General features: G+C 42.6%; 1 protein-coding gene across 4 annotated transcripts in view; it reads right to left on the bottom strand.

Moving 5' to 3' along the window:
* GTF2IRD1 (GTF2I repeat domain containing 1) overlaps positions 1-27,786 on the bottom strand; it is a gene marked incomplete at its 5' end in the record, with an annotated part of 194,773 nt that overhangs the window by 38,004 nt on the left and 128,983 nt on the right. For all 4 annotated transcript variants that reach the window (XM_081941414.1, XM_081941415.1, XM_081941417.1 and 1 more), the window contains 10 exons: positions 285-344; positions 2,190-2,248; positions 3,888-4,071; positions 6,347-6,412; positions 9,235-9,288; positions 17,107-17,187; positions 19,815-19,852; positions 21,278-21,398; positions 23,716-23,741; positions 24,305-24,488. In XM_081941414.1, coding sequence (XP_081797540.1) covers positions 285-344; positions 2,190-2,248; positions 3,888-4,071; positions 6,347-6,412; positions 9,235-9,288; positions 17,107-17,187; positions 19,815-19,852; positions 21,278-21,398; positions 23,716-23,741; positions 24,305-24,488 — 873 coding nt within the window. The remainder of the gene's footprint in view (positions 1-284; positions 345-2,189; positions 2,249-3,887; positions 4,072-6,346; positions 6,413-9,234; positions 9,289-17,106; positions 17,188-19,814; positions 19,853-21,277; positions 21,399-23,715; positions 23,742-24,304; positions 24,489-27,786) is intronic.

Here is a 27,786-nt window from a genome sequence, read left to right as displayed (position 1 = left end):
TTCCTGCAGCCCCGGTGAGTAAAGCAGCTGAGACGCGGCAATCTATTCTGTCCTATATTTTCAAAGGAAATATAGGACAGAATAGAGCAGGGGCGGGTGAGCCCACAGGTCGCCGGAACTACCGGTTCGCCCGAACTGGTCCGAACCGGCTGAATCCCACCCCTGACTGACATGCAGAAAACTACGCTGCAAGTTACACAATCAATTGAAGCCATAATGTCCCCAAGGGGATGTCAAAAAGGTCAAAATGACAGCCACAAATCCTACCTCATCTCCGTTCTCACCTTGAAATCCTGGTCTTTTGACAGGCTCCTCAATGGGTTCAATGGAGACTCGATCATTGGCTGTCAGCACAAAGAAAAGGTGTTTAGATTTATTTCCCATCTTGAAGTTTAGGAGTTAGTCCAGTGTTTCTCAAACTTGGCGACTTTAAGTCCTGTGGACTTCAACTCCCAGAATCCCCCAGCCAGCATAGCTGGCTGGGGGATTCTGGGAGTTGAAGTCCACAGGACTTAAAGTCGCCAAGTTTGAGAAACACTGAGTTAGTCATACGGCACCTGCATGCAGTGGGGTCCTCGCGATCACCTCCAGATTGTGTTCAATGCTGATTTATGTTTTCAAACAGTAGAAAGGGGCGAAAACTTTTCAAGACCACCAAATCCTATGAGATTTCAGTGCTGGCTTAAAATTTCAGATAAGAACAGGGTCATTTTGTGTGGATTCACAGAGAATGCCAAAAATCTCACGAAGTTTTCAGGGGGCTCACCTGAGATTACAATCTTTTCACCTGAACTTACAGAAGTGTGAGGGGTGAGATTGCCAAATTCATGCAACGTGTGGCAATTTGAGATTATATGCCATCAAGTCATTACGGACTCTTAGCCTCCGCAGATTTTCTCCCTTAGCAATTTGAGGAACTCTTGATAAGTTTAATGCTAACCTACATGGTGTACAAGGCCATAAAGGCTGCCCATTTGTGCTGAATGCTTCTTCGAGATCTATAAATTTTTAAAGCAGAAAATGATCTTAGAGAGCTAGTTTGGCCTAGTGCCCTGATGGCGAACCTATGGCACGCGTGCCAGGGGTGGCACACAGAGCCATATCTACCGGCACATAAGCCGTCAGCTGCAGCACGCATGCACGTGCCAGCCAGCTGATTTTCGGCCTTCCGGGGGGTTGGGGGGAGGCTGTTTTTGCCCTCCTCAGGCTTCAGGAAAACCTGCTGAGCCTGGGGAGGGTGAAAAATGGGCCCAATGGAACTTCCAGTTGGTCCATTGGGCCCGTTTTCCCCCCTCCCCAGGCTCTGGAGGCTTTCCTGGAGCTAGGGGAGGATGAAAATGGCCTCCCTCTGCCCCCCGGAGGAAGTATCAGGCTCAGCTTGGAGGTGAGTAGTGTGGCACATGGGGGGGGGGAGCGGAGAGGTTGTGCACGCATGCGCATGTGGGGGCGCTATCGTGCGCGTCCTCACATTTTTGACACCCAACAACAAAAAGCTTAGCCATCACTGGCTTAATGGTTAAGGCACCAGCTAGAAAGCAGGTGACAGTGAGTTCATGTATGGCTTTGGCCGTGAAAGTCAGCTGAGTGACCCTGGCTCAAGTCACTCTCTCTTAGCCCAACCCACCTCACAGGCTTCTTGTTGTGGGGAAATTAGGAGGAGAAAGATTTGTTGGATATATTTACCGCCTTGAGTTATTTGTAAACATAATAATGGTGGGATATAAATCAATCAATCAAAAAAAATATTAAATGATCTTCAATGCCTGGGCAAAACTCTTCTGTTTCTTTCTTGATTTGCATTTGGTAAAAAGAAAACCAGCACAGCCTTGTGGGTGGATGTAATTCTTTTACATATTGAAGCTTTAATGTAGCGATAATAATCAGCATTTCTTGATCTTGTTTTCTTTTGTTGCCTCTTCAGTAATTTGGATTCAGAGGTGAAAAGGTACTTTGGTGCATGCAGGGATCACTCCATGATGCTAATATACATGCCATATATTATATATCATGCATATATAACTACATGGGTTCCAATGCCAATCTAGGCTAATATTTCATGCTTATGAGGAAAAGCACTCTAACGAACAAAAAATGTAAGACATAGTAAACTTGCTCATTTTTCAGTTGACAAGATTCTCTTGATTTCTTCAAAGACAATAATCAACTGCAAGGAATCCACATATCCTTACCTATTGCTCCTGAGCTATCTGAGGTCATTTCTTTCATTCCTTCTGTAAGAAGTTCTGGCCTGAAAGACATTATCAGAGAAATAATATATTAAGGTCAGTGGTTTTTGCACTGGTTGGCAGCAAAAGCAGCTTTCTGGGTTTACTGACAAAGAATATTTCTCAGTTCTCACTGGGCATTTAAGGGACAGAAGCTGAATGCTCTAAAAGAAGTCTTTGTCATTTTGCCTTCTTTTAAAAACCTTATTCTTCTTCTATTGCTTGTCACTCTAGCTTCTAGAGGACTATTGGTTTTATTGGCTTGTCACTGTCTGTAGCAGAATGGAATATTCCTAGCAGAGACAACAGTGGAAGTTTTAAAGAAAATTTGGATAACCATTTATCTGAAATGGTACAGGGTTTCCTGTTTAAGTAGGAGTTTGGCTTAGAAGACCTCCAAGGTCCCTTCCAACTCTGTTATTCCATTCTATTCTATTATTTCTTTTTTTTTAGACCAAGAACTATACTAGATTGTAACCCAAAAGGTCATTAAATAACTCACAGGCAACTAAATTTAGTTCATCTTTAAATCTCATCCAAATTAAATGTAATCAATTAAATAGGCTGAATGGGATTACTTCCATAAATTTTGTAACTTTTTCCCCCTTTCATCTAGTTGAAAATTAATATTTTAAAGGGACCCTCTATAAGGTATGTCTAAGAGAACCCACAGAGACAAAATTCTGCAATCAGAAATAGGCAAGATGATAAGATTAAGATTTTAGTTAGGGAGAAAAACACTGAATAATCTCAAAGCTCAGGCTTAGAAAAAACTGCTAGATTTTTTTTCCTGCTGCAGATTTTTCAGGCAGCGCACAGCAGGCATATTCATGCTATTATGAACATAATATAGTTCAATAATATATATGTTTCAGAAACTATACATTTGAAACTTCAGGATTTGGGGCTGGTAGAAATATCTTCCTGCCTAAAGTGGAAAATACAGTATATCACAGAAGTGAGTACACCCCCTCACATTTTGTAAATATTTAAGCATATCTTTTCATGTGACAACACGGAAGACATGACATCTGGCTACAATGTAAAGTAGTGAGTATACAGCTTGTATAACAGTGTAAATGCGCTGTCCCCTCGAAAATTTGGACATTATCACTTAAGGGGGTTGCCAGCAGTTTAGACATTAATGGCTGTGTGTTGTGTTATTTTGAAGGAACAGCACATTTACACTGTTATACCCTAACCCTAGCCCTGATACTAAATCAAAATGCAAAACTTTCTGGTTTATAGTTATTTTCGTACCTAAAACAGAAAATTCTGAACACATCCATTCTTATGCCCAACAATAAAAATACAATAATGGAGAGTGAGCAGTAATATATGAACATTCTATACCAACAAAATCCTGCTATTGAAGAGGCTATCTTAGTCTGTCTTTCAAACCAAGCCAAAGGTGTTAGATTTTAAACAGATCACAATGAATTATTAACTTCCAGCAAGCTAATAATCGGGGTATTAAATGCAATACCCCAATTATTAGGAGAATTAGATGCAATACGACTATGATATCATGCTCTCATTCTGCAAAAAAAAAAAAAAGAGAGAGAGAGAGAGAGAGAGAGAGAGAGAGAGAGAGAGTGAGTGTGAGTGTGTGTGTGTCACATAAGAGAAAGAGAAAAACAATCCTGGCAACATTCACCTTACCTTTTGATAACAAATCGAATTCTGCTGCTTGCCTGGAGAATCTTCTTTAGCTTTGCAATGCCAAAACAGTTGGGCCGTCTGAGTAGGATGCCATCGGGCAAGCCCACCACAAAAAGGTCTTCTGGGTACATCAAGAATTTGGAGTACGGGACTTTGACAGGCTCAGAAATTCCTATGGCTTTTGCTGTGGAGGCAAGCATGTTGCTTCAGAAAGGCACACTGCCATGGTTTCCATTAAAGAAAAGTCCTGCTGGAACTTGGGGAAGGAATCTGCTTTGGACTGAAGTACTAAAAGCAGAGGTCCATTGCTTAGGAGCCCTCCTAGATTTATGTTCATTAACCAGAGGATCAAACCTGGTGACTGATCTCTCCACACTAAGGAATCACTATCACAAAACAACTTGCTCAGTCGCCAAGGAACTACATGCTCCTCTCTCATTTCCACTCAAAATCTGACTTCCTAATTGAACAAACGTGGCTGCCTTGCGGTTCCTGGCATCCCACTCCGCTATCCATGCTGGATGTGGAGACTAGGCATGCTGGCAATATAAATTTAGCAACATCAGCACCATCTGCACATGAAAGGAGTCCAGTGAATATCATAGCTCATCTAGGAGCCAGGGGTTGTCAATTACAGTTTTTATTTATTTATTTATTTCCTCATGTGTTAGGCAACATATATAAGTATAAACATGATTTTGGATACATGAAATGGATACGAATAAAAAGAAAGATTAGGACAGGGACGGTAGGAACGTTGGTGCGCTTATGCAAGCCCTTTACGGACCTCTTAGAATGGGGTGAGATCGACAGTAGACAATCTAAGGCAGGGGTGTCCAAACTTGGGAACTTTAAGACTTGTGGACTTCAACTCCCAGAATTCCCCAGGGAAATTCTGGGAGTTGAAGTCCACAAGTCTTAAAGTTCCCAAGTTTGGACACCCCTGATCTAAGGTTAAAGTTTTGGGGGTTTGAGGAAGAAACCACAGAGTCAGGTAGTGCATTCCAGGCACTGACCACTCTGTTTCTGAAGTCGTATTTTCTGCAATCGGGTTTGGAGCGATTTACCTTGTATCTATTGTGTGCTCATGCATTGTTGTGGTTGAAGCTGAAGTAGTCATTGACAGGTAGGACATTGTAGTGGATAATTTTATGTACTACGCTTAGGTCAGACTGAAGGCCGCATAGTTCTAAGTTGTCTAAGCCCAAAATTTCAAGTCTAGTGGCATAAGGTATTCTGTTGTGAGCAGAGGAGGGGAGGGCTCTTCTTGTGAAGTAACTCTGGACTCGCTCAATTGTCTTAATGTCTGATATGCAGTGCGGGTTCCAAACAGATGAGACGTATTCTGATGAATTGGTCTAGCAAATGTTTTGTATGCTCTGGTTAGCAGTACTATATTACCAGAGAAGAAGCTACGCAAGATTAGGTTAACAATTCTTAGTGCCTTTTTGGCAATGTTATTACAATGGGCTCTGTCCCTTAGATCAGTGTTTCCCAACCTTGGCGACTTTAAGTCCTGTGGACTTCAACTCCCAGAATTCCCCAGCCAGCTATGCTGGCTGGGGGATTCTGGGAGTTGAAGTCCACAGGACTTAAAGTCGCCAAGGTTGGGAAACACTGCCTTAGATCATTAGATATGAGTACTCCAAGGTCCTTGACACAGTTATTCCAGTTTCCTTGAGACTGTGGCTTAGACCCTGCTTGTAATGATCTATCCAGAGGGCCATGAAAGAGCACATGGAGGGGGATTCAGATTTTGTGCCTAACCCCCGTGCTTTTTGTATCTTGGTGAAATATTTGTGGAGAGGAATATACATACTGTACATGAAAGCTGTCACAAGGAAAAAGATTTGTTCTCCCTAGCAACTGAAGGGAAGAAAACAACCTACGAGTGAAAATTTTACAGAGAGGTATCCAAATGTGAACGAAGGAGGGACTTCCTGAGTGGGAGAGCTATTAAGCAATGGAGGAGACTGTATCCATTGAATTGTGGGTGCTCCACCTTGGGAGGTTCTCACGAAAAGACTGGGCAGCCTTTTGCCGGGGATGGTCCGAGGATTCCGGCACTGGGCAAGAGGTTGGCCTAGAACAGCATTTCTCAACTTGGCAAGTTTAAGCTGTATGGACTTCGACTCCCAGAATTCCCCAGTCAGCTGGCCTAGAAGACTTCTAAAGTCCCTTAGAATCAACCATATGATTCTAAGAGAAGAATTCCACAATCTTTTTAATCAGTCCTTGGTTTGGGAGGGAATCATTAACTCTATTGAGTCCAATCCCTTCACTCAGTGCAGGATGGGACAATCAGTCAACTATCCTTTGCTATCCAGTAAAGGAAAATCTTTCTAGCAATAAACGATAGCAATCAGAATTTCAAAATGACAGGTAATTGAACTCCAACATTGGGCATGGTGGGGGTGGGGATTCCTATCTTGGGGGGAAAAAAAGTCAAAATATCTCACCATATCTTGCATTAAATAAAATTTCTACTTGTTTTCTCAAGTGACTTAAAACATCACTGACACCATCTGGAAGACAAAAATAACAAGAAAAGAAACACTCCTACAGAGAGGATGAATGTATATATACTACCGTTATCATATATAGGGCAGCTCATAAATAATGCATGTTTGGTAACACAGAAGATTAAAGCAGCAGAAAATCCCAACAGTCACAAACCAAAAAAAAAAAAAAAAAAACCCCTTAAAAGGGCTGGAAAAAGAGAGAAAGGAGACAGAGGTCTGCTTAAAAATTCTGCCTTTCTGCATTCCTACATGAAATTTAACAAACAGGCAGGCATCAGTTGGATATTGATTGGAATTAATTATTTGCTGATTTTGCACTTTTCAGAACGCTGAGGCAAAGTGCTCAGCCTTTCAATTCTAGATTAGCATACCATTAAGTGCCCTATTTCCCAGAAAGAAAAAGTATTTCAGACACACACGCCCTCCCAAAAGGGCCCCTTCATATTAGTTCATAGTAATCAAGGGTTTTTTGTATTTAAATGACTCTATGAGCGGCAGTGTTGAGAGTACTGTAGTGCAAATTCCCCAAAGGGTCATCCATTACTGTCAGCTCATCAAAAGGAAATCGGATGAAATAGGAGCCACTGGAGAATGAAATGGCAACCCACACCATTATTCTCGTACAAAAACCCCAAACGGACATTAAGAATCAGGATATGGTCAATGTGATCCTAGAAGCTACCCATCAGGGTAGAAGGTATTCAAGAAATTACTGTGGAACAATGGAGGGCAACCTCCACTATCATGGTGATCTCATGAGGTGCCTAGCTGATGTGATCACTGGCACAACCGAAGTTAATTCTGGAAAGATAAATATACCCCATTGGTGTGTGGAATGCCAGGAGCCATAAACCAAAATAAACTTAGAAATGTCGAGGCTGAATACAGACATTCCAGGAATCAGCAAACTGAAATGGATTGGAATGTATTACATCTTATCGTAGGAACATCAGATCGTCTTCTGCGGGCAAGAAAACTATTGGAGACATGGAGTATCTATCATTATTAATAAGAGAATGTCAAAACCATGCTTGGATATAATGCTCCAAATGACAGAATGATATCAATTTGTGTCCAAGGCGGGCCAAATAACATGTCCAAGTCCATGAGGGGAATTGTTATGTTGACCCAGAAGCTTAAAAGAGATGTCATATTAACTACAGGTAATCCCCAGGTTATGAGCATTTCCTTAGCGAACGTTCAAAGTTACGCAATAAGTGCCTCCTAGTGTTTATGAACAAGTCCCGAAACTATGAATCTTGCAGCACCACGGCACTTGTTCTCCCTTATAAACAACCGCAGAGGCTCTGCAACGTTCGTCCTGCACATTGCCGGCCAAAATGGAGCTCCTGAGAGGTTGATCCACCCCTCAGAAGCTCCCCTTCAACTGGCAACATGCTGGCCGAGGCCTCTGGAGGCCCCACCCCTCAGAAGGTCCATTTGGGTGGACCTTCGACCCAACATGCTGGGTGGCTTGTTCCATCACTAGGCCTCCAATGGCCTTCCCCACACTGAAATATCTCATGTACCCTTAATGAGCTTTGCATTCGATTAGTGAATGCTTGGGCGAAAGGAGGGAGTGATTCCTTTCAAGGTATGAGCTTCACTCCCACAAATCCTTGGGTTACAAATGGAATGGGCAGGCTCCATTCCATTCGTAACATGAGGACTACCAGTAAAGGAGCCTAGAATGTTAAAGATGGAAGTAAAATAGTCCTCGACTGACAGCAGTTCATTTAGTGACCGTTCGAAGTCACAACGGCACTGAAAAAAGTGACTTATGACCATTTTTCACAGTTGTAACCGTTGCAGCATCCTGAAGGTCATGTGATCAAAATTTTAAAACTTAGCAACTGACATGTACTTATGACGGTTGCTGTGTCCCAGGGGTCAGGTTTTTAGCGACCTTCTGACAAGTAAAGTCAGCGGAGAAGTCAGATTTGTTTAACAATCTTGTTACTACCTTAACAGCTGTAGTGATTCACTTAACTGTGACAAGAGAGGTCATAAAACGGGCAAAACTCACTTAACAATTGTCTCACTTAGAAACAGAAATTTTAAGCTCGATTGTGATCGTAAATCGAGGACTACTTGTAGCTTCTGGAATAATGAGAAAAGTTGGCCTCAGTTTGCAAAATGAAGCCCAATGAAATATTTACAATAAAATCAATGTTATCGCAAATAACTTCTTTCCTCAACATAAAAAAATGTCCCTACATGTGAATATTAGTGAATGGAGAACACTGAAATAAAATGGACTACATAAATTGCAAACAAGGTTGCAGACATTCCCTTCACCAAGCAAAACCAGGACTTGATTCTGGTTTAGATCACCAACTCCTCCTTTAAAAAAATCACAATAAAAGAAAACAAGCACCCACAGCAGAGACTTTTGCAGTTATTTACACCTTGTGTTGAATTTTGTGCCTCTGGAATAATCTCCTTTTAAAATAGATCCCCACCCATTCACAGCTAATTAAGGGAAATATATAAAAGAATATCTTGAGAATATTTTTTTTTAAAAACCAAACCAAAGAGAAAAATATGTACAAGGAGAGATTTTTGGATATCTGCTGCTAAAGATTGGATAGCATGTATTTGGAGAGTTTTGAAGCTCAGAAGACTTATTTATTAATGAAATGTATATACTATCGATCTCATCAATAAAGTGACTTGCCATTCTCCAGCTGTATAAAGAAATTAGCAGGATGTTTTAAAAAGACAAATCCATTCCCCCTTTCATACTAAAGGCTGGAGACACAAAAGAGATACACTGAAGGTGCAGGTGATTATTTTGGTATTTAAAAAACCCAGACAAAACTCACCTTTCCCTTCCATTTGCTTCTCGTCATGCTGCAAATCAATGCTGGGCCCTTTATCTGAAAATCAGAGAAGACTGACATTGAGCAGAACACAAGCCCATAATTGGGAGTAGGTATTTTTTGAAAGAGCACTCTGTTACATTGAAAAGATGCATATATTATTACAGTGTGGAGTTTTAGATGGCTATCAATAAGGCTATTTGCTTTCCCTTGCTATGTTCACATAATACACTTAGGCTGATAACTTTTAAAGAGGCAGACAGTCTCAGCTTGGGGGGGGGGGGCTTTAAGCGCCCCAAAACACCAAGCCTTCAAAACATGTTTTTAGAATAACAGAGTTGGAAGGGATCTTGGAGGTCTTCTAGTCCAACCCCCTGCCTAGGCAGGAAACCTTATACCATTTCAGACAAATGGCTATCCAACATCTTCTTAAAGACTTCCAAGTGTTGGAGCATTCACAACTTCTGGAGGCAAGCTGTTCCACTGATTAATTGTTCTAACTGTCAGGAAATTTCTCTTTAGTTCTAAGTGGCTTCTCTCCTTAATTAGTTTCCACCCATTGCTTCTTGTTCTACCCTCAGGTGCCTTGGAAAATAGTTTGACTCCCTCTTCTCTGTGGCAACCCCTGAGATATTGGAACACTGCTATCATGTCTCCCCTTCTTTCTATTAAACTAGACATACCCAGTTCCTGCAACCGTTCTTCATATCTTTTAGTCTCCAGTCCCCTAATCCTCTTTGTTGCTCTTCTCTGCACTCTTTCTAGAGTCTCCACATCTTTTTTACATCGTTGTGACTAAAACTGATTGCAGTATTCCAAGTGTGGCCTCCAAGTGTGGTTCTTTCCAGGAAGTTTCTGATTTATCTTACTAAGAACATTCTTCTTCATAGAGTGGACAGCATAATTTCCAATGTTTCAGAATCTTTTTCCTTCTAATTATTATTATTTTTTAAATTACAGCTACAGATATTGCAATATATGGCACTTTTTATATAACACTAATAGGATGTGCTAATTCCCAAGTCTTACCCAAGGCTCTTCAAAGACTCCCTATTGTACACTATTACATTATCCTGGGCCTAAACATCTAACTGCACCTTTCTGCAGAGCATTTAACCCATTGGATCACTGTGGTCATATTTCAGCGAGCAAAATAAATGACATTTGAGGGAAAGAGCCTTTTCAGTGGCAGCATCCATTTGCGCTTTCTTTCTAAAATGCATGTTTTCCTGGCATCAACGGACATTTTCTTATTAGGTGTTGTACAGTCATTTTTTTTTAAAACGGGGGAAAACAGGAGAAGAGAAAGGCCAAAAACAGAACAGGTCTATTCAGAAAGTGGTAAGAGAGAACTTTGCAACTCCAACCCAGTTTCATATCATTTGTTGGTCGTGTGGCTTTTATCCCGTGCATTCAAAATTCAATATATGAATAGCTTTGAGGACGCCTGCCTCAAGAAAGGAGAAAGGAGGACATAAATTCACCTAACCTAAAACAAAAGAAAAAAAAACTGAAGATGGCTTTACCTTTGACTTGGAAAATGGTTGTTCTTTTCCTCTAAGCCAGGGGTGTCCAAACTTGGGAACTTTAAGACTTGTGGACTTCAACTCCCAGAATTCCCCAGCCAGCCATGCTGGCTGGGGAATTCTGGGAGTTGAAGTCCACAAGTCTTAAAGTTCTCAAGTTTGGACACCCCTGCTCTAAGCTCACAGGTGTTTCTTGCTTATCTTTTATTTTAATTTATCTATAGCCAAATACCAGAATCCCAAATTTTTAACATTTGGGGGAGACCTGAAAATCAACTACACTAACCAAACTGCTGCTTAAGGGGGTATTTACAATCTAGCATGCAGGAATGGGAGTTTCTCAAAGACATATTAATAACCTGCAGTTTCAGATTGAAATAATTGTTTGTTTTATGGTTGGACAGATCTTGCCCTTAGCAAAACTCTCCTACAGGTAGGCCTCAACTTACAACTATTTACCAACCATTCAAAATTACAACAGCAGTAAAAAAAAAAAAGGGGGGGGGACTTACAATTGGTTCCCATGGTTTCCCGCCCTGCTTTAATCAAAAGTTATAGACATCATAATCATCGTCGTTTAATGACCCCATAATCTCTTGCGGGGTGGAGTCTGGGCAATTGAATGGAGCTGAGTGTTACTGGCCGGATGCCTTTCCTGTTGCCAATGAGGAGTTATACTCAGCAGATATAATCTCAACATTCCCAGAGAGAGAAATATCTGCTTCCACCTAGGATCGAACTCACAGCCATCTGATTGTGAGGCAAGAGCTCCACCTTCTAGGCCACCGCACCACTCAAATCAAAAGTTATAGACACGCTTTAGTCAAATATGATTTTACAATTGCTGGAGTATGCTGTGCTCCTCTGACAAAAGAAAACCGACTGCGTTACTGCCAGTATTATTTGTATATTTAGAACTACTTAATTGTTATGTGCCCAGCATTTGGTAGAGCTATGAAAAACTATGCTCATGTATGCACAGTGTAGTACAAAACCTGACTAGGATTATATTTTAGCCAGATGTTGCAAAATAAGAAACATTATCAAAAGTTGAGCATCCATCTCTGACACTTGCCTGGTTATTTGCCAGATTATATTTTGTGTTAACTCAGACAACTTGTTACATAAGTGCTTGTCATAAAGCATACTTATTATGCTTCAAAATCTGATAGACTAGTAGTTGGCAAGCAAATAGTTAGGTTGCCCTTTCTATAGATAGCAACCGTTAACAGCTACCCCCTGCCAATATTTTGGCGTATGTATGATGAGTATCGGTGAACAGGGAATACAGCCATTCACTATCCTTTAACAACACGATATAGAATTATAGAAGTAATAAAATCACTGTCTACAATTTTACTCGCCCTTCCCACGGGCCCAAACTGTGGGCAATTTGTTCATTGGACTTTAGAACCAATTCAAATGGATCTTCTTGTTAGTATGGTGCCCTTTGTGAGTACAATGCCCTATAGCAAGGGTGTCAAACTCAAGGCCCTTAAATCTGGCCCGCGGTGCCTCTGGCAGCCAAAAGCCCCACAGCTCATTTTTGCCCTGGATACATGCCCCCCCTATGCCCAGTTTTGGCTGGCAAACTGCTGCAGGACGCCGTCCAGGCTGAAAATGAGTCGCGCAAGGGGACCGCGTGTAGCTCCCCCCGCATCTTGCAGGATACTGCAAGAGGGATCCGTCCCGTCTCTCCCTCCCGTCCCCCGGCTGGCCCACGGAGGAGAACAACAATGCTGATCCAGTTTGATACCCCTGCCCTAAAGTGATCTTAATAAAGGAGAATATTTATAACTCAGAGTTGAAATGACGAGTCCTTGTGCAGCACTGATGAAGTCACCTACTTTGGGTAATGAAACGTCTGCAAGAAAACAACCAAGCTCAGAAAGTACCAAAGACCCCGCTAAAGTGATCTTCTCATACTGAGGTAAAAGTGTGAAAGGAGATGAGAAGAAACTATTAAGCACCAAGATAAGGCCAGATTCCTAGCTTATAACGCAACTATGAGCTGTTGCCAGGAGATCCTAGAAAATTCTCTTTTCTCAATTTGTAGGTGTCTGTCTACGCTGTTTTTTCCAGCAAATTTCTGGGTAGACTGCAAAGCTGGATCTTTTTTTGAATTGCGTAACTAATACTTTCCTAACCTTCTCATTCAGAATCAAACCAAGGCTCAGGGGGCTAAATCTTGCTCTCTGCTTTTGCTTTCTTATCTGACCCCAGGGTTGGTGGAGAGAGTTAAATACGTTTGATATAATTTTGTAAGATGTTATTTCCAGGCCTCCCCTCAGCTATTGTGGAAAATATCTGCAGCGCTATCTCAGGAAAGAGTCATTCACTTGTTATCTCTTCAGCCTAGCCTAGCCTCGCCTTGAATCTGGCACCTCATTAATAGCGGGATTTAATTCTCAGAAGAAATGATCAAATGCTTTAATTACTAGAACGTCGTGAAAACGATTACTTCAGGTCAACAAAGCTCACTTAACAACTGTCTCATTTAGCAACAGAAATTTTGGGCTCAATTACGGTCATATGTCGAGGACGGCCTGTCAATGTTTGTAATAAACACAGCCCTTTTATGGTCCCCTGTTTTGTCCTTTGAGTGAATAAAAGCAAAGATGTATTTGAATCAGGAGGATGCTGATAAAAGTAAAGGTAAAGGCTCCCCTTGCACATATGTGCTAGTCGTTCCCGACTCTAGGGGACGGTGCTCATCTCGGTGTCAAAGCCGAAGAGCCAGCACTGTCCGAAGACGTCTCCGTGGTCATGTGGTTGGCATGACTAAACGTCAAAGGCGCACAGAACGCTGTTACCTTCCCACCAAAGGTGGTTCCTATTTTTCTACTTGCATTTTTACATGCTTTCAAACTGCTAGGTTGGCAGAAGCTGGGAAAAATAACGGGAGCTCACTCTGTTAAGCGGCGCTACAGATTTGAACCGCTGAACTGCCGAGCTTTCTGATCGACAAGCTCAGCGTCTTAGCCACTGAGCCACCACATCCCTAGGATGTTGATAGAAGTTGGCAAAAAGGGGTCTATCTGACTCCATCCTTGCACTGAAGTCACCATAAGAAGAAGCCTTCCGTTATCACAAGGCAGATGGCCTTTTGCTCTTCCTATGATAGGCTTATATCGCTTCTACATGAAAATGTCCTTTCAGACTGAAAGATGCAATACTAATTAAATAACAGAAAAAGCAATTATGGCCCTGAGCCAAACCTCATAACTGCCTGGCAGCATTACAAGGATCAACAAAAACAATGCCAAAAGGAATATGAGAGAATTCAAAAGCTAGCATACTCTTTCATGTTATTTTGATTCATCCCCCAGCTTTACATTTTGGATCAAATGAATCTCTTTCTTTCATCTGAGTCCCTGAAAATGCTACGACCCAATTGCAAGCTGAAACGTCTGACGACAAGAAGTCTTCCCATGTAACAGCAAGCCGAAGGGCTGCGCTTGGTGCTTATCACCGCTTCTCCGAGCACAGTTCCTATCATGCGAACTCTTCAGGGACGTCATTTATTAGGGGGTGACAAGTGGCAACTTGTGGCAAAGAGTGGCAAGCAATTGGTGGTGACCTCCGAGGACATGATCTGTTAATCAGATGGAGGAGACGTGGCAATCAAGTGTCAGCTTTTAAATAGGTGTGTGATTCAGCTCTGACCCAAGGGACCAAATCACGCGAGGCAACAGCTCTCATTTAAAAGCTGCAGCTTCATTGGCATTCAGATTATTGCCAGGAGAGGAAGAATTCCAGAAGGTTCCCGTGTTGACAAGGGAGGTATTCCATCCCAAAACAAGATGCTCAAATGGAACGGCTTATTTATTTTATATTTTTTAAAACCCACTTTTTAAATTATTTTATAAATAATGTAAGGCAGCAAAAGCATATCTAACACTTCTATTTTCCTCACAGATACAACCCTATGAGGTGGTTTGGGCTGAGAGAGAGGAACTGGCCCAAAGTCACCCAGCCGGCTTTCATGCCTAAGGTGGGACTAGAACTCATATTCTCCTGATGATTGGCTCAGTCACCCAGCCGGCTTTCATGCCTAAGGTGGAACTAGAACTTACAGTCTTCTGGTGATTGGCTCAGTCACCCAGCCGGCTTTCATGCCTAAGGTGGAACTAGAACTTACAGTCTTCTGGTGATTGGCTCAGTCACGCAGTCGGCTTTCATGCCTAAGGTGGAACTAGAACTTACAGTCTTCTGGTGATTGGCTCAGTCACGCAGTCGGCTTTCATGCCTAAGGTGGAACTAGAACTCACAGTCTCTTGGTGATTGGCCCAAAGTCCCCCAGCCGGCTTTCATGCCTAAGGTGGAACTAGAACTCACATTCTCCTGGTGATTGGCCCAAAGTCACCCAGCCGGCTTTCATGCCTAAGGTGGAACTAGAACTCACATTCTCCTGGTGATTGGCCCAAAGTCACCCAGCCGGCTTTCATGCCTAAGGTGAGACTAGAACTCACATTCTCCTGGTGATTGGCCCAAAGTCACCCAGCCGGCTTTCATGCCTAAGGTGAGACTAGAACTCACATTCTCCTTGTGATTGGCCCAAAGTCACCCAGCCGGCTTTCATGCCTAAGGTGGGACTAGAACTCACAGTCTCCTGATGATTGGCCCAAAGTCACCCAGCCGGCTTTCATGCCTAAGGTGGGACTAGAACTCATATTCTCCTGATGATTGGCCCAAAGTCACTCAGCCGGCTTTCATGCCCAAGGCGGAACTTGAACTCACAGTCTCCTGATGATTGGCCCAAAGTCACCCAGCCGGCTTTCATGCCTAAGGTGGGACTAGAACTCACATTCTCCTGGTGATTGGCCCAAAGTCACCCAGCCGGCTTTCATGCCCAAGGCGGAACTTGAACTCACAGTCTCCTGATGATTGGCCCAAAGTCACCCAGCCGGCTTTCATGCCCAAGGCGGAACTTGAACTCACAGTCTCCTGATGATTGGCCCAAAGTCACCCAGCTGGCTTTCATGCCTAAGGTGGGACTAGAACTCACATTCTCCTGGTGATTGGCCCAAAGTCACCCAGCCAGCTTTCATGCCTAAGGTGGGACTAGAACTCACAGTCTCCTGATGATTGGCCCAAAGTCACTCAGCCGGCTTTCATGCCCAAGGCGGAACTTGAACTCACAGTCTCCTGATGATTGGCCCAAAGTCACCCAGCCGGCTTTCATGCCTAAGGTGGGACTAGAACTCACATTCTCCTGGTGATTGGCCCAAAGTCACCCAGCCGGCTTTCATGCCCAAGGCGGAACTTGAACTCACAGTCTCCTGATGATTGGCCCAAAGTCACCCAGCCGGCTTTCATGCCCAAGGCGGAACTTGAACTCACAGTCTCCTGATGATTGGCCCAAAGTCACCCAGCCGGCTTTCATGCCTAAGGTGGGACTAGAACTCACATTCTCCTGGTGATTGGCCCAAAGTCACCCAGCCAGCTTTCATGCCTAAGGTGGGACTAGAACTCACAGTCTCCTGATGATTGGCCCAAAGTCACCCAGCTGGCTTTCATGCCTAAAATGGGACTAGAACTCACAATCTCCTGATGATTGGCCCAAAGTCACCCAGCTGGCTTTCATGCCTAAGGTAGAACTAGAACGCAGTCTTCTGGTATCTAGCCTGGTGCTTAACCATTAGACCAAACTAGCTTATCTGGTTTGGTCTGGGGCAGTAATTACACATCGGCCAGTGGTTGTCAAAGCAGGACCCAACAATGCAGTGGTGGGATGCAACCAGTTTAACAACTGGTTTGGTGAGAGCGTGCATGCGCACTTTTCACATGCCCACACTTAATGTGTGCTTTGTGTGCACACGCAGTGTTCAGAAGCCACTCATTTTAAGTTTTAAAACGTACCTTCTATGCCAGTGGCGGTGAGTAAAACAGCTGACGCGTGGCATTCCGCTGTGCCACACGAATCAGTTTGGTTAAAAAACGGGGAAATAATATAGGACAGGAAAGGGCAGGGGCAGGTGGGCGGGGCCAACTACTAGTTCACCTGAACCAGTCCGAACCGGCTGAATGCCTGCCCTGCCTCAATGCCAAGACACCTGTCAGGACTTGAAGAGGCAATCATAAGAAAAGAGACCAATTATCTGAAATCTTGCCAAATTTCAGCCACCTTGTTTTGAGAGTACGGTAAAATTTGACAAAAATCCAGATTTGGTTTGAGCATCAGAGCTGGGAAAAAAATTGCTAACTCCCGGCCTAGATTTTTTTTGAGGGCTCAGCCTTGACAACCTCCAGATATTTGTACGTAGCAACATCGAACAGAAATCAAGTTGGAGAAGTCTGAAAAGATGCCGAGAAGGCCTTGGAAACCTTCTGTGTGAAATGTACTGACCTGGAACAGTGATCTGAATTATGTCCACTTCGTCTGGTTCTATTTTGATGCGTTTAATCCCTCCCAGTTCCCCTGAGGTACCTATCAAGGAAAGCAGAAGAACTGTGAGAATTTGGAACAGAAGAAAGTGAGAAGGAGAGGGTGGGAGGGAAGGAGGGTGGGAGAAAGAGAGAGAGAGAGAGAAAGGGGGGATGCTTTGTCACTGTGTTTATTTTGGTTTGCTATCTGTGCTGAAGATTTACTGCGCAGGTCACAGTTCTTATCTGACAATGATTTATTGCGCATGCACTTTCACATTCCTTCTTAACTTTCTCTTCTGATCTTCTGTTCGCCTGCCAAGGAGGCAGGCACATAGCTCTTGCCAAGATGTAATTAATTCAGTTAGCAAGTTTGTATTTTTATTTTCTTTGATATTAAAGTGTTTTTATTAGATCATGCTTCGGGTTTATTTTTTTGCTTATTCAGAAGTATACTGCCAGGAAAAGCCACGATCCATCATTATTAATTGCAAAGGTCTAAATTATATTCCTTGACATGCTTAACCCGTTTCCCCGAAAATAAGACCTTCCCAGATAATAAGCTCAATCGGGCTTTTGAGCGTATGCGCTAAAATAAGCCCTCTCCAAAAATAAGCCCTCCCCGAAAATATTGCAACACAGCAGCTGCCATGAGATGACCACGCTCGCCGCCTCCTGTACCTCAAAAATAATAAGATCTCACCGAAAATAAGGCCAGTGTTTATTTTAGGGATCAAAAGAAAATAAGACCCTGTCTTATTAAACACAGTAGACGAATAAGAACCATAAAATCTGTAACAAGAAATTATTGTTTATCATCTTTTTCTCCCTTGTTTACTATTGTGATACTTAAAGCAGTATCATCAATTAAAAATACTGAATTGGGCCATTTATTCTTCTCTCTCTGTCTCCCTTATTTATTTGTAACTTTGTATACCTTCTTATTTTTAAAACACCTAAAATAGTTTATAATAAAGGCTGAAGGCTTCAGACAGGAGCGTTTCCATTTGGGAGATGCCAAGGATTGAACCTAGATCTTTTGTACAGAAGCATATTTATTTATTACATAAATTTGTATAGCATTGCATCTACAGAAGGGAACTCTGGTACATATGCTCTGCAACTGAGTTAATAGCTCTTCTGTACAAAAATAAAGTAAGATTCTAGTCCTCATGATGCTGAACAAAGGATTTATACAAACGGGAACGCACAAGCTGCCTTTCATAGGTTTAGGATCATAACAATTTACAAAGACTGCCTGTAATTCCTCCTAGGAGCCTTACTTATCTCTTCCTGAACATATACAAATTGAATCTGGAACCCCAACCCATATATCAAATTCAAGAAGGACAAGGGTATATATCAAGGGTATATCTAGGGCAAGAAACTCTTCTAAGCTCAAACTTTTTGAATTAGAATAGAATAACAGAGTTGGAAGGGACCTTGGAGGTTTCTAATCCAACCCCCTGCTTAGGCATGAAACCCTACACCACTTCAGACAAATGGTTATCCAACATCTTCTTAACAACTTCCAGTGTTGGAGCATTCACAACTTCTGGAGGCAAGTCCTTCCACTGATTAATTGTTCTAACTGTCAGGAAATTTCTCATTAGATCTACTATAGGTTGCTTCTCTCCTTGATTAGTTTCCACCCACTGCTCAGGTGCTTTGGAGAATAGCTTGACTCTCTCTTCTTTGTGGCAGTCCCTGAGATATTGGAACATTGCTATCATATCACCCCCTAGTCCTTCTTTTCATTAAACTAGAGAGACTCAGTTCCTGCAATGGTTCTTCATATGTTTTAGTCTCTAGTCCCCTCATCATCTTTGTTGCTCTTCTCTGCACTCTTTCTAGAGTCTGAACATCTTTTTTACATCATTAATTCTTCTCCATAATAGTCATGGGGATCTGAATCTTTATTCTAGGCAAACCAATGTTTGGCATTTTTAAAGAGAATCTTAACTTTATCTTATTGGTTATCTACTACCTTAATGGACTTAATACATATACTAAGGCACACATGTTTATAGACGTATGATTTGTGAGCTCGGGAGCTGTATAAATTGAGAAAAATAAATAAACAGGTAACAGTACATAATTCATGACATTCAATCATGAAAACTACAGCAACGCTACATAATTAACTCAATATTATATTCCAACGCAGACGGTCTCTACTGTTAGGAATGTAAGCTAACAGTTGGGTTAGCAATATATAAACCAGGATGGTAGTACTGTAGCTTTAAGTACTGCTGTAAAATGTGATTGGTTGCTGTTACATCAAGCAGCCATAAGAGGGAGCCAGAATGACTGTTAGCTCTCTGTTTGTTAGATGCTGATCTGTATTGTGAGGTACTGTGTTTTTGCTACTGTTATTGCTAAACTGATTAATAGATACTGGACTGTGTTCGAAGGATCATTCCTTAACTGAGAATATTGATAACTGACTGACTGAACCGTGTATGACTTGGACTGTAAATTGGACTCTGAATACCTCTATATTTCCACATAGTAAACTACTATATTTTATACTATTCAGTGTCTCTGTATGCTGGTTTGTGTGTGTTATTCCATACCACTCTCATTACGCTTCTCTGTACACTCGCTCTCCTAAAGGGGAGCTTACTTACTTAACATCTACTATCTTCTTCTTACTATTACTTGAAAAAGCAGTGGTTGCTGGTGACTTACCTGGCTCGCAGTCTCCAGAGATGAGGCATTTTTCAGACCTAGCAAATGAAAGCAGGATCAAGCAGGTTTTGTGATTTACAGATGACAGGTAGTCCTCAACTTAACAACCATTTGTTTAGTGACCGTTTGAAGTAACAACAGTACCGAGAAAATAACCTAGGACCATTTCCCACTCTTAGAACCATTGCAGCAACCCCGTGGTCACGTGATGCTTGGCAATTGGTTCATATTTATGACGGTTGCAACATTCCCTTTTGCAAACTTCTGACAGATAAAGTCAATGGGAAAGCCAGATTCACTTAACAACCACGTTATTAACTTTAACAACTGCAATTGTGGCAACAAGGGTTGTAAACTGGGGCAAAACTCATTTAATAAGTATCTCGCTGAGCAATAGAAATTTTGGGATCAATTTTGGTCATGTCGAAGATTTGCTTTGGTTCAGTGTGTTGCATTTTTTTGGATTTTTTTTTCATTCTGCATCCTTCTACGTATCCTTTGGATCTGTAATCTGTCAGTCAAATATAATATTCACAGCTGGAGGATGGGCTCATTTGGATAAATAGGATCATTCTATTTATGTCAACTGTTTAATCCTTACTTCACATCCTTCTCAAAAGAATAAAGTCTTCTAAAATAGAAGAATACTTCCTGTGCTAAACTGCAATGAATCTTTGGCTATATTACCTTGTCTTTGTGCTTGGCAAGATGAGATGTGAAATTGATTTATTTTATGAGAGATCAATAGAACTGACAAGGCAATAAATGTATATAAATATCCCTGTTCAGTGGTTATGGAATTATGCCTTTCTTTTAACTTAATCATATCACTGGGCCATTGTATCAACAAAACAGCTTTCTGGGGAAAAAATGAGATTGAAATTCAAGTAATACGGATGAAAATCTAGTCTAGTGTAATTCTTTCTTGATTTTATCTAGAACAAGGCTGCCAAACCTAAACTGACAATGTGACCATTGGATGGCAGCAAAGAGGAGATGGTTGTATCTGCTGCCATCTAGTGATTGTCTGGGAAAACAACATGAACATAAAAAAAAACAAGATGGTGACAAGAGTACCACCTACAAAGATTTCCCTAAGAAACACAGGCATAGGACAACAAAGAAAGAACGCAATTAATCAAATAACTTGATTTGTGGCTTAACAGTTCATGCTTTTAATAAAGTCATTGGAATCCCAATGACTTTCCATATAATGGCTTGATATACTTCTTAACACAGTATAATCAAAGTATGGAACTCTTGTCCCAAAATATCACGATGGCTGCTGAACTATTTGGTTTAAAAATAATGTAATCATGGAAGAATTGTATAAATAAGTATCAACTATATTAATTAAAATATAACCTCCATGTTCAGAGGCAATATTATCAGCTACATATCCCAGCAATGATACAAAATGGTCTTCATATTCCATCATTTAAACAAGATAAAAATGAGCTTACCTGTGATTAGTTTGAGAAGTCCCTGCTAAATCAAGAAATGCCATTCTATGTGGTTCAGGGGAAACATCCCCAGAGGGGCTTGATGGCTCAATCTTGGTTGCGTCTTTGGTAAATTTATTTCCTGGTGGTGAGGATTGGGCAGCATGGGAAAAGAAAAGGAAAGATATTTTGCCGTTGCCCTATTTTGAAGGAAGAAGAACTGTATGGTCTGAAACAGCGGTCCCCAAGCTTTAGGGCTTGGCAGCCTGGTGGGGCAGGGGAAGAGAGGAACTGCCCCGTGGCGGCCCACCACTCGCACAAGTCAAGCTGCGCATGTGTGTGGGCCAATCAGTCACCCACACAGCCCGGTTCCAAATGGCCCATGGCTTGGTAGTGGGCTGCGGCTTGGGTGTTGGGGACCCCTGGTCTAAAACACATATCAAGGCATCAGCTCTCACAAAGTTTTGCCCCTTGGGCATCTATCATGAAGAATGGAAGTGGATGGATGGATGGTCATACAGTAATAGCACTTAGACTTATATAGCGCTTCACAGTGCTTTACAGCTCTCTCTAAGCGGTTTATAGTCAGCCTATTGCCCCCAACAATCTGGGTCCTCACTATACCAATGTTGGAAGGATGGAAGGCTGAGTCAACCTTGAACCTGATGAGATTTGATCAGCCAAATTGCAGGCAGGCAGCAGAAGTAGCCTACAGTGCTGCATTCTAACCATTGCGCCATCAGAAATGTATTTGTGGAGGCTGCTCTGAACAAGGGATCACTGGTAGCTTCCAACTCTACAGTTCTATGACCCAGCAGATTATTCCAAAGAAATGCCATCCTCCAGAGAAAGAAAGAAAAATGTTTCCCTTAAGAACTTCCTAAAACCAATATCCAGCATTAGGAGATGTAAAGGACCACACTGGAATCCGATTGCTCTGGGGAAAAACTAAGTGATCGCTATGAGTCAACACTGACTGGATGGTGCATAATTAATCAATCAGTGCTAATGTCCCAGCATAATCTAATCTCTTCCAATTTGCCATTTGTGGAAGATGCTTTCATTATTGGTAGAGCTTATAACGAAAACTGTTCCATAGGCCTTTGGGAGAGAAATTTGGGCTTCTACTTCTCATTAAAAGAAAAAGGCCCAAATCCTTTCCGATGGGTTTGAAAAGTTTATCACACCCAGGGGAGGCTCTGAAAATTCCATTTATTTTACAGAATTGCTCTACAGAGCAGCAGAATCATATCTGGTATTTGGGTCAGGTATGTTAAGATCTCTCACCTGTTCTGCACTAGTTTATTCCTAGCAGAATATCATCAAACATTGTTACAATTTTGAGTCAAAACAAGTCTTGAGTTCATGTACAACTTTTAGTTTTCCCTTACATGACCAAGTTTGGAAGATTTCATATTCATTTCTGACTGAAAGTTTCCCTCTTTCAACCTAACCAATAACACCAACTTAGTCTGAGAAGACCTCTCTTCTACTGTGGCATGATGTTGCCACCAACTCATTCCCAGTCTAGACATGAGACAAGCTTAAGTCATTCTTAGGTGTTCCAGTGTTAAAAACTGTATTTTTTTATTCTACCACCACTGAAGGGCAATCTCCAAGTATACAAAATCTGTTCTTTTCTGTCACCTGTTACCTTGGAGGAAAATCAGGTGACTGGTAATGACTGGGAACAGGGACAATGAAGACAAGATAGGGATTAGCAATTCCTTCCAATTCATTCATCTCAATATTGTTTTCTTCCAATTCAACCATGGATGGACAGCATTTCAGCTAAGCAATCAATTGTGGAAAACTGTGAACACCGTATTTTTTGGACTATAAGATGTATCAGACTATAATATCCACCTAGATTTAGAGGAGGAAAACAAGGAAAAAAATAGTTTTTGGCCTCCGCGCATCCCGTTTTCGCCCACCCCAGCCTCCAGAAGCACTTTGCAGGCCAAAAACAGGAATGTTTCTGACGCAAATGGGACACATAGAGCATCGCTCTAGTGCTTCTGGGTGCTGGAGAAGGTGAAAAAGCGACGCACGGTGGGTTCAGGAGGCCATAAACAGACCTGTATTCAGTCTATAAAACACACCGAAATATTCATCCACTTTAAGGGGGGGAAGTGCGTCTTATATTCAAAAAAATGTGGTAATTTTATTATCCATTTTTAATTACTAAATGGGACAGATTCAGGTCTTGGGTTATAAAGCTGACTGCTTACAACAAACCACTGGCACAGTTAATAAGTTTAGCACAAACTTCTCCAGTCTAGTGTCATTTGCTCAACTCAAATTAAACAGCGAATCACATTTCAGTGTCACAGGAAGAAGTCCCTACTCTAGTACAGAGTAGTTAATTCATCTTTTTGAAATTCAGAGAAGGAAAACGCTTCAAAGTGTCTAGCTGGCATTCTATTTGACATGATCTTTGGGGAAACTGTCTGACATACCTGTAAAAATTCTTTCATCAAACATCCTGTAAAGGAAGGAGAAATAACTCAGGTGCAAGGAAGGGGAAGAATAACAATAAAAAGCATCCATCTGAAATTGATAGGGGGATAAACATTACCACCCTCCAATCGGTGGGTCATGTCACAAGCTTACCAGAAATGACATAGACATTTTTATTCCTTCTCACATGGAAAGAGAGCTATACTTCCTGATTGTTATTTAGAAAGCGATTTTTAAAATTTAACGTTCCAATGATAGATAACTAAGATGCTGGATCCCCTTGCTGGTTCACGGATTTGCGGGACCACAAATTGAACATGTTTTTCTACTGTAATAAAAACGTGCGTTGCCTTTTTGGGTGATCCCTGATAAATTCTCAAATGGGCCTCAAGAAAATAAAGTTGGAGAAATGCTAGATCTATTTACAAAGCTTATTTCCACTGGAATCAGAAAAGTAGTGTGTCAAAATGGATAGAGATAACACCCTTTTTTGACCTATCCAGAGGTGTCCCCTGAATGGAATGGAAGGTCCCAAACTTCGCAGTTCCTTCCAGCATCCGCTTATGAGATGCTGAAGCAGTGAAGTACCTTTTGATCACGAAGTGGATATTGTGCCTTTCTTCCAAGATCCGCTTGAGTTTGGGGACTCCGTAGGTGCAGGGCCTCTTGAAGGGGATTTTGTCCGGAATTCCAATGATTTCTACTGCTTCCGGATCACAGGCAATTTTCCGGTACGGGACAGGGACCATGTGATCCAGCCCCAAGGCTTCAGCTGAACATGGTAGAACATAGAATCTTTAATATAAGAACAGGCAGAAGAATAAGAACATAAGACAAACCCCACTGGATTAGACCAAAGGCCTCTACAATCCAGTATTCCTTGTCACAAAATTGACCCCTCTGTTTCTCTGGAATGCCCGGACATCCACTTGTCCATATTCCCCAGTGGCTGAAACTGAGAGATATGTTGGTTGTGTGCATTCAGCACAGTTTAGTTGAAAACATAAGCATCTATACTTGCTTATTTTTAATCTCGGTTAGTTCTTTATGGCTTAATGTACTGTATAAATCCACTGCTTAATTTAATGATTCAGTGATTTGGATATGCCCAGAAAATGAGATAATTCAGATTAAGTATGTTATGGAAACCCAATCACTGGCTGTCTTCAAACCCTGCTTAAACTATGATTTAATTATTTACTGAAAAAAACCACAGCAGATTTACATATCGCAATAAACTGAAAGCAATTATTAACAAACTAAAATGGCTAGGTTTACAAACCACATTCCTCCTAAGCCAAACTACACTATAGCTTAAGGGTAAAGGTAAAGGTTCCCCTCGCACTTTTGTGCTAGTTGTTCCCGACTCTAGGAGGCAGTGCTCATCTCTGTTTCCAAACTGTAGAGCCAGTGCTGTCCGAAGATGTCTCCATGGTCATGTGGCTGGCATGACTAAACACCAAAGGCACACGGAACGTTGTTACCTTCCCACCAAAGGTGGTTCCTATTTTTCTACTTGCATTTTTACATGCTTTCGAACTGCTAGGTTGGCAGAAGCTGGGACAAGTAACGGTAGCTCACTCCGTTACGTGGTGCTAGGGATTCTAACCGCCAAACTGCCCACCTTTCTGATCGACAAGCTGAGCGTCTTAGCTCCATTGAAACATTTTTTAAAAGTAGTATCATTCATGCAGAATGTAGTTGTATAGAATGCACAATCTGCATGTGATTATTTTTCATTTCCAGCCCAATCTGTAAAAAATTGTGCCTTTGAATTTCAACAGGAAATTGCTAAGAAGAGCAAGGGGACTCTCTTGCTAATGTAGATGCAAAACAGCACGGACGTCTCAAATAAGCCTTTAACTTTAACTCCTCCAAAATTGCTGGCTCCCTCACCACATAATTTGCATACATATTGCCCACTTTGCCATAGTATTTCAGAGATCAAATGATATATCAGAACATTCCAGATTCAAATCATCTTCCTATCTTAGGCCTATCTCGGTTTCTTAGCCTCAGCAATCCACTTTTAAATGTGGGCATAATTGTACTGAGCTATGTACAAGTCAATGCTTGAGCCTTAATGGAAAGTGAATGTTTTTATTGCTCTGTACACATTGCACTTTATACAAAGAAACATGACTCATTTGTGCTATCCCAAAGCAACTCTTCCTGTTTATCTTTTAATGTTTAACCCAGCCCAAATCTTTAAAAATCAAAATACCAGAGGAAAAAAGCAAGAGAAGGAAAGGTAGGAGAAGGGATGGAAGGAAGAAGTAGAGGAGAGAAAGGGGGGTGTTGTGGTCCGCCAGCAGAGCTGACAGTAGATTCGGACAGTGAGGAGGTTGGGGAGGAACATGGGCCAGTCTTGGAGTCTGGGGAAGGCTTTAACAAGGGCTCTGCATCGGAGGCAGAGATGGGGCCAGGGCCATATGACAGTTATCAGCTGCCTTCAGAGTCAGACATCAGTGAGGCAGACGAACAGCTGGAGATGGTTCCCAGTGTGCGCATGCGCAGAATTGCCAGATGAAAGGGACAGCTAAAGAACAGAGGTCGACTTGGGAGTAAGGCCACAGGTGGACGGTGAATGGCCCCTCCCATAGGGAATAAGAGAGGAGTGAAAGGGGAGTGGAGTTTGCAGGAGACAATTAGTTACTTAATTGGTTTGTGACTCTCCAAGACTCCTTGCCAAGTTTTGCAGATATCAGCCTGGCAGTTCTCCAAGCCAGATAAGGTCTGTGACTGTAAATCCTCCCTTGAAAGACTTTTGTTGAATGTGAATGAGCAGAATTCACAGTCAATTAATAAAAGGGTTTTTTGGGAGGAGTTTGACTTGGTTGTCATCGAGGATTTGGACAGATTGCGTGGACGACTGCGACCTACCACATGTTTACTGGACCCGTGTCCCTCCTGGCTTGTACTGACATCCTGGGAGGTTACACGTGACTGGCTCCTGGGCCTAGTGAACGCTTCGTTGGGTGAGGGGTTTCTCCCGGCCGCCTTGAAAGAGGCGGTGGTGAGACCCTTGCTCAAGAAGCCTTCCCTGGACCCTACGGAGCTGGCCAATTATCGTCCTGTCTCCAACCTTCCCTTTTTGGCGAAGGTTGTAGAGAGTGTGGTGGCTTCTCAGTTTCCACGACATCTGGAGGAGAATGATTATCTAGACCCGCGCCAGTCCGGCTTTCGCCCTGGGCACAGCACAGAGACGGCCTTGGTCGCGTTGGTAGATGATCTCTGGAGGGCCAGAGATAGGGGCTGTTCCTCTATCCTGGTCCTATTAGACCTCTCGGCGGCTTTTGATACCATCGACCATGGTATCCTGTTGCGCCAACTGGAGGGGTTGGGGGTCCGGGGCACCGTTTTGCGGTGGTTCGGCTCCTACCTCTCTGGCCGGACGCAACGTGTGTTGGCAGGGGAGCAGAGGTCGACCCTATGCCCCCTTACTTGTGGGGTGCCACAGGGGTCGGTCCTCTCGCCACTCCTGTTCAACACATACATGAAGCCGCTGGGTGAGATCATCCGTGGTTTCGGGGTGGGATATCATCTGTACGCTGATGATACTCAGCTGTACATTTCCACCCCGAACCACCCCAACGAGGCGGTTGAAGTGATGTCCTGGTGTGTGGAAGCCGTACGGATCTGGATGGATGACAACCGACTCAGGCTCAACCCTTCCAAGACGGAGTGGCTGTGGGTTCCGGCTCCCCGGTTCAACCAGATAATTCCATCTCTGGCCATTGGGGGCATTCAACTCGCCCCCATGGAGCGGGTGCGCAATTTGGGCGTCCTCCTAGATGCCAGGCTGTCCATGGATGAACATGTGACAGCCGTGGCCAGGGGGGCGTTCCACCAGGTTCGCCTGGTGCACCAATTGCGCCCCCTATTGGACCGGGACGCCCTACGCACAGTCACCCATGCGCTGGTGACGTCTCGCCTGGACTACTGTAACGCTCTCTACATGGGGCTTCCCTTGAAATGCACTCGGAGACTGCAGTTGGTCAAGAATGCGGCCGCGCGGGTGATTATGGGGAGTACCAAGTACTCCCATGTGACACCTCTCCTGCGCGAGC

The sequence above is a fragment of the Natrix helvetica genome (genome assembly GCF_964273705.1).
Source record: "Natrix helvetica genome assembly, chromosome: 2".
NCBI classification, from domain to species: domain Eukaryota; kingdom Metazoa; phylum Chordata; class Lepidosauria; order Squamata; family Natricidae; genus Natrix; species Natrix helvetica.
Note: the sequence above shows the minus strand (reverse complement) of the source record. Positions and strands in the feature narration are given on the sequence as shown.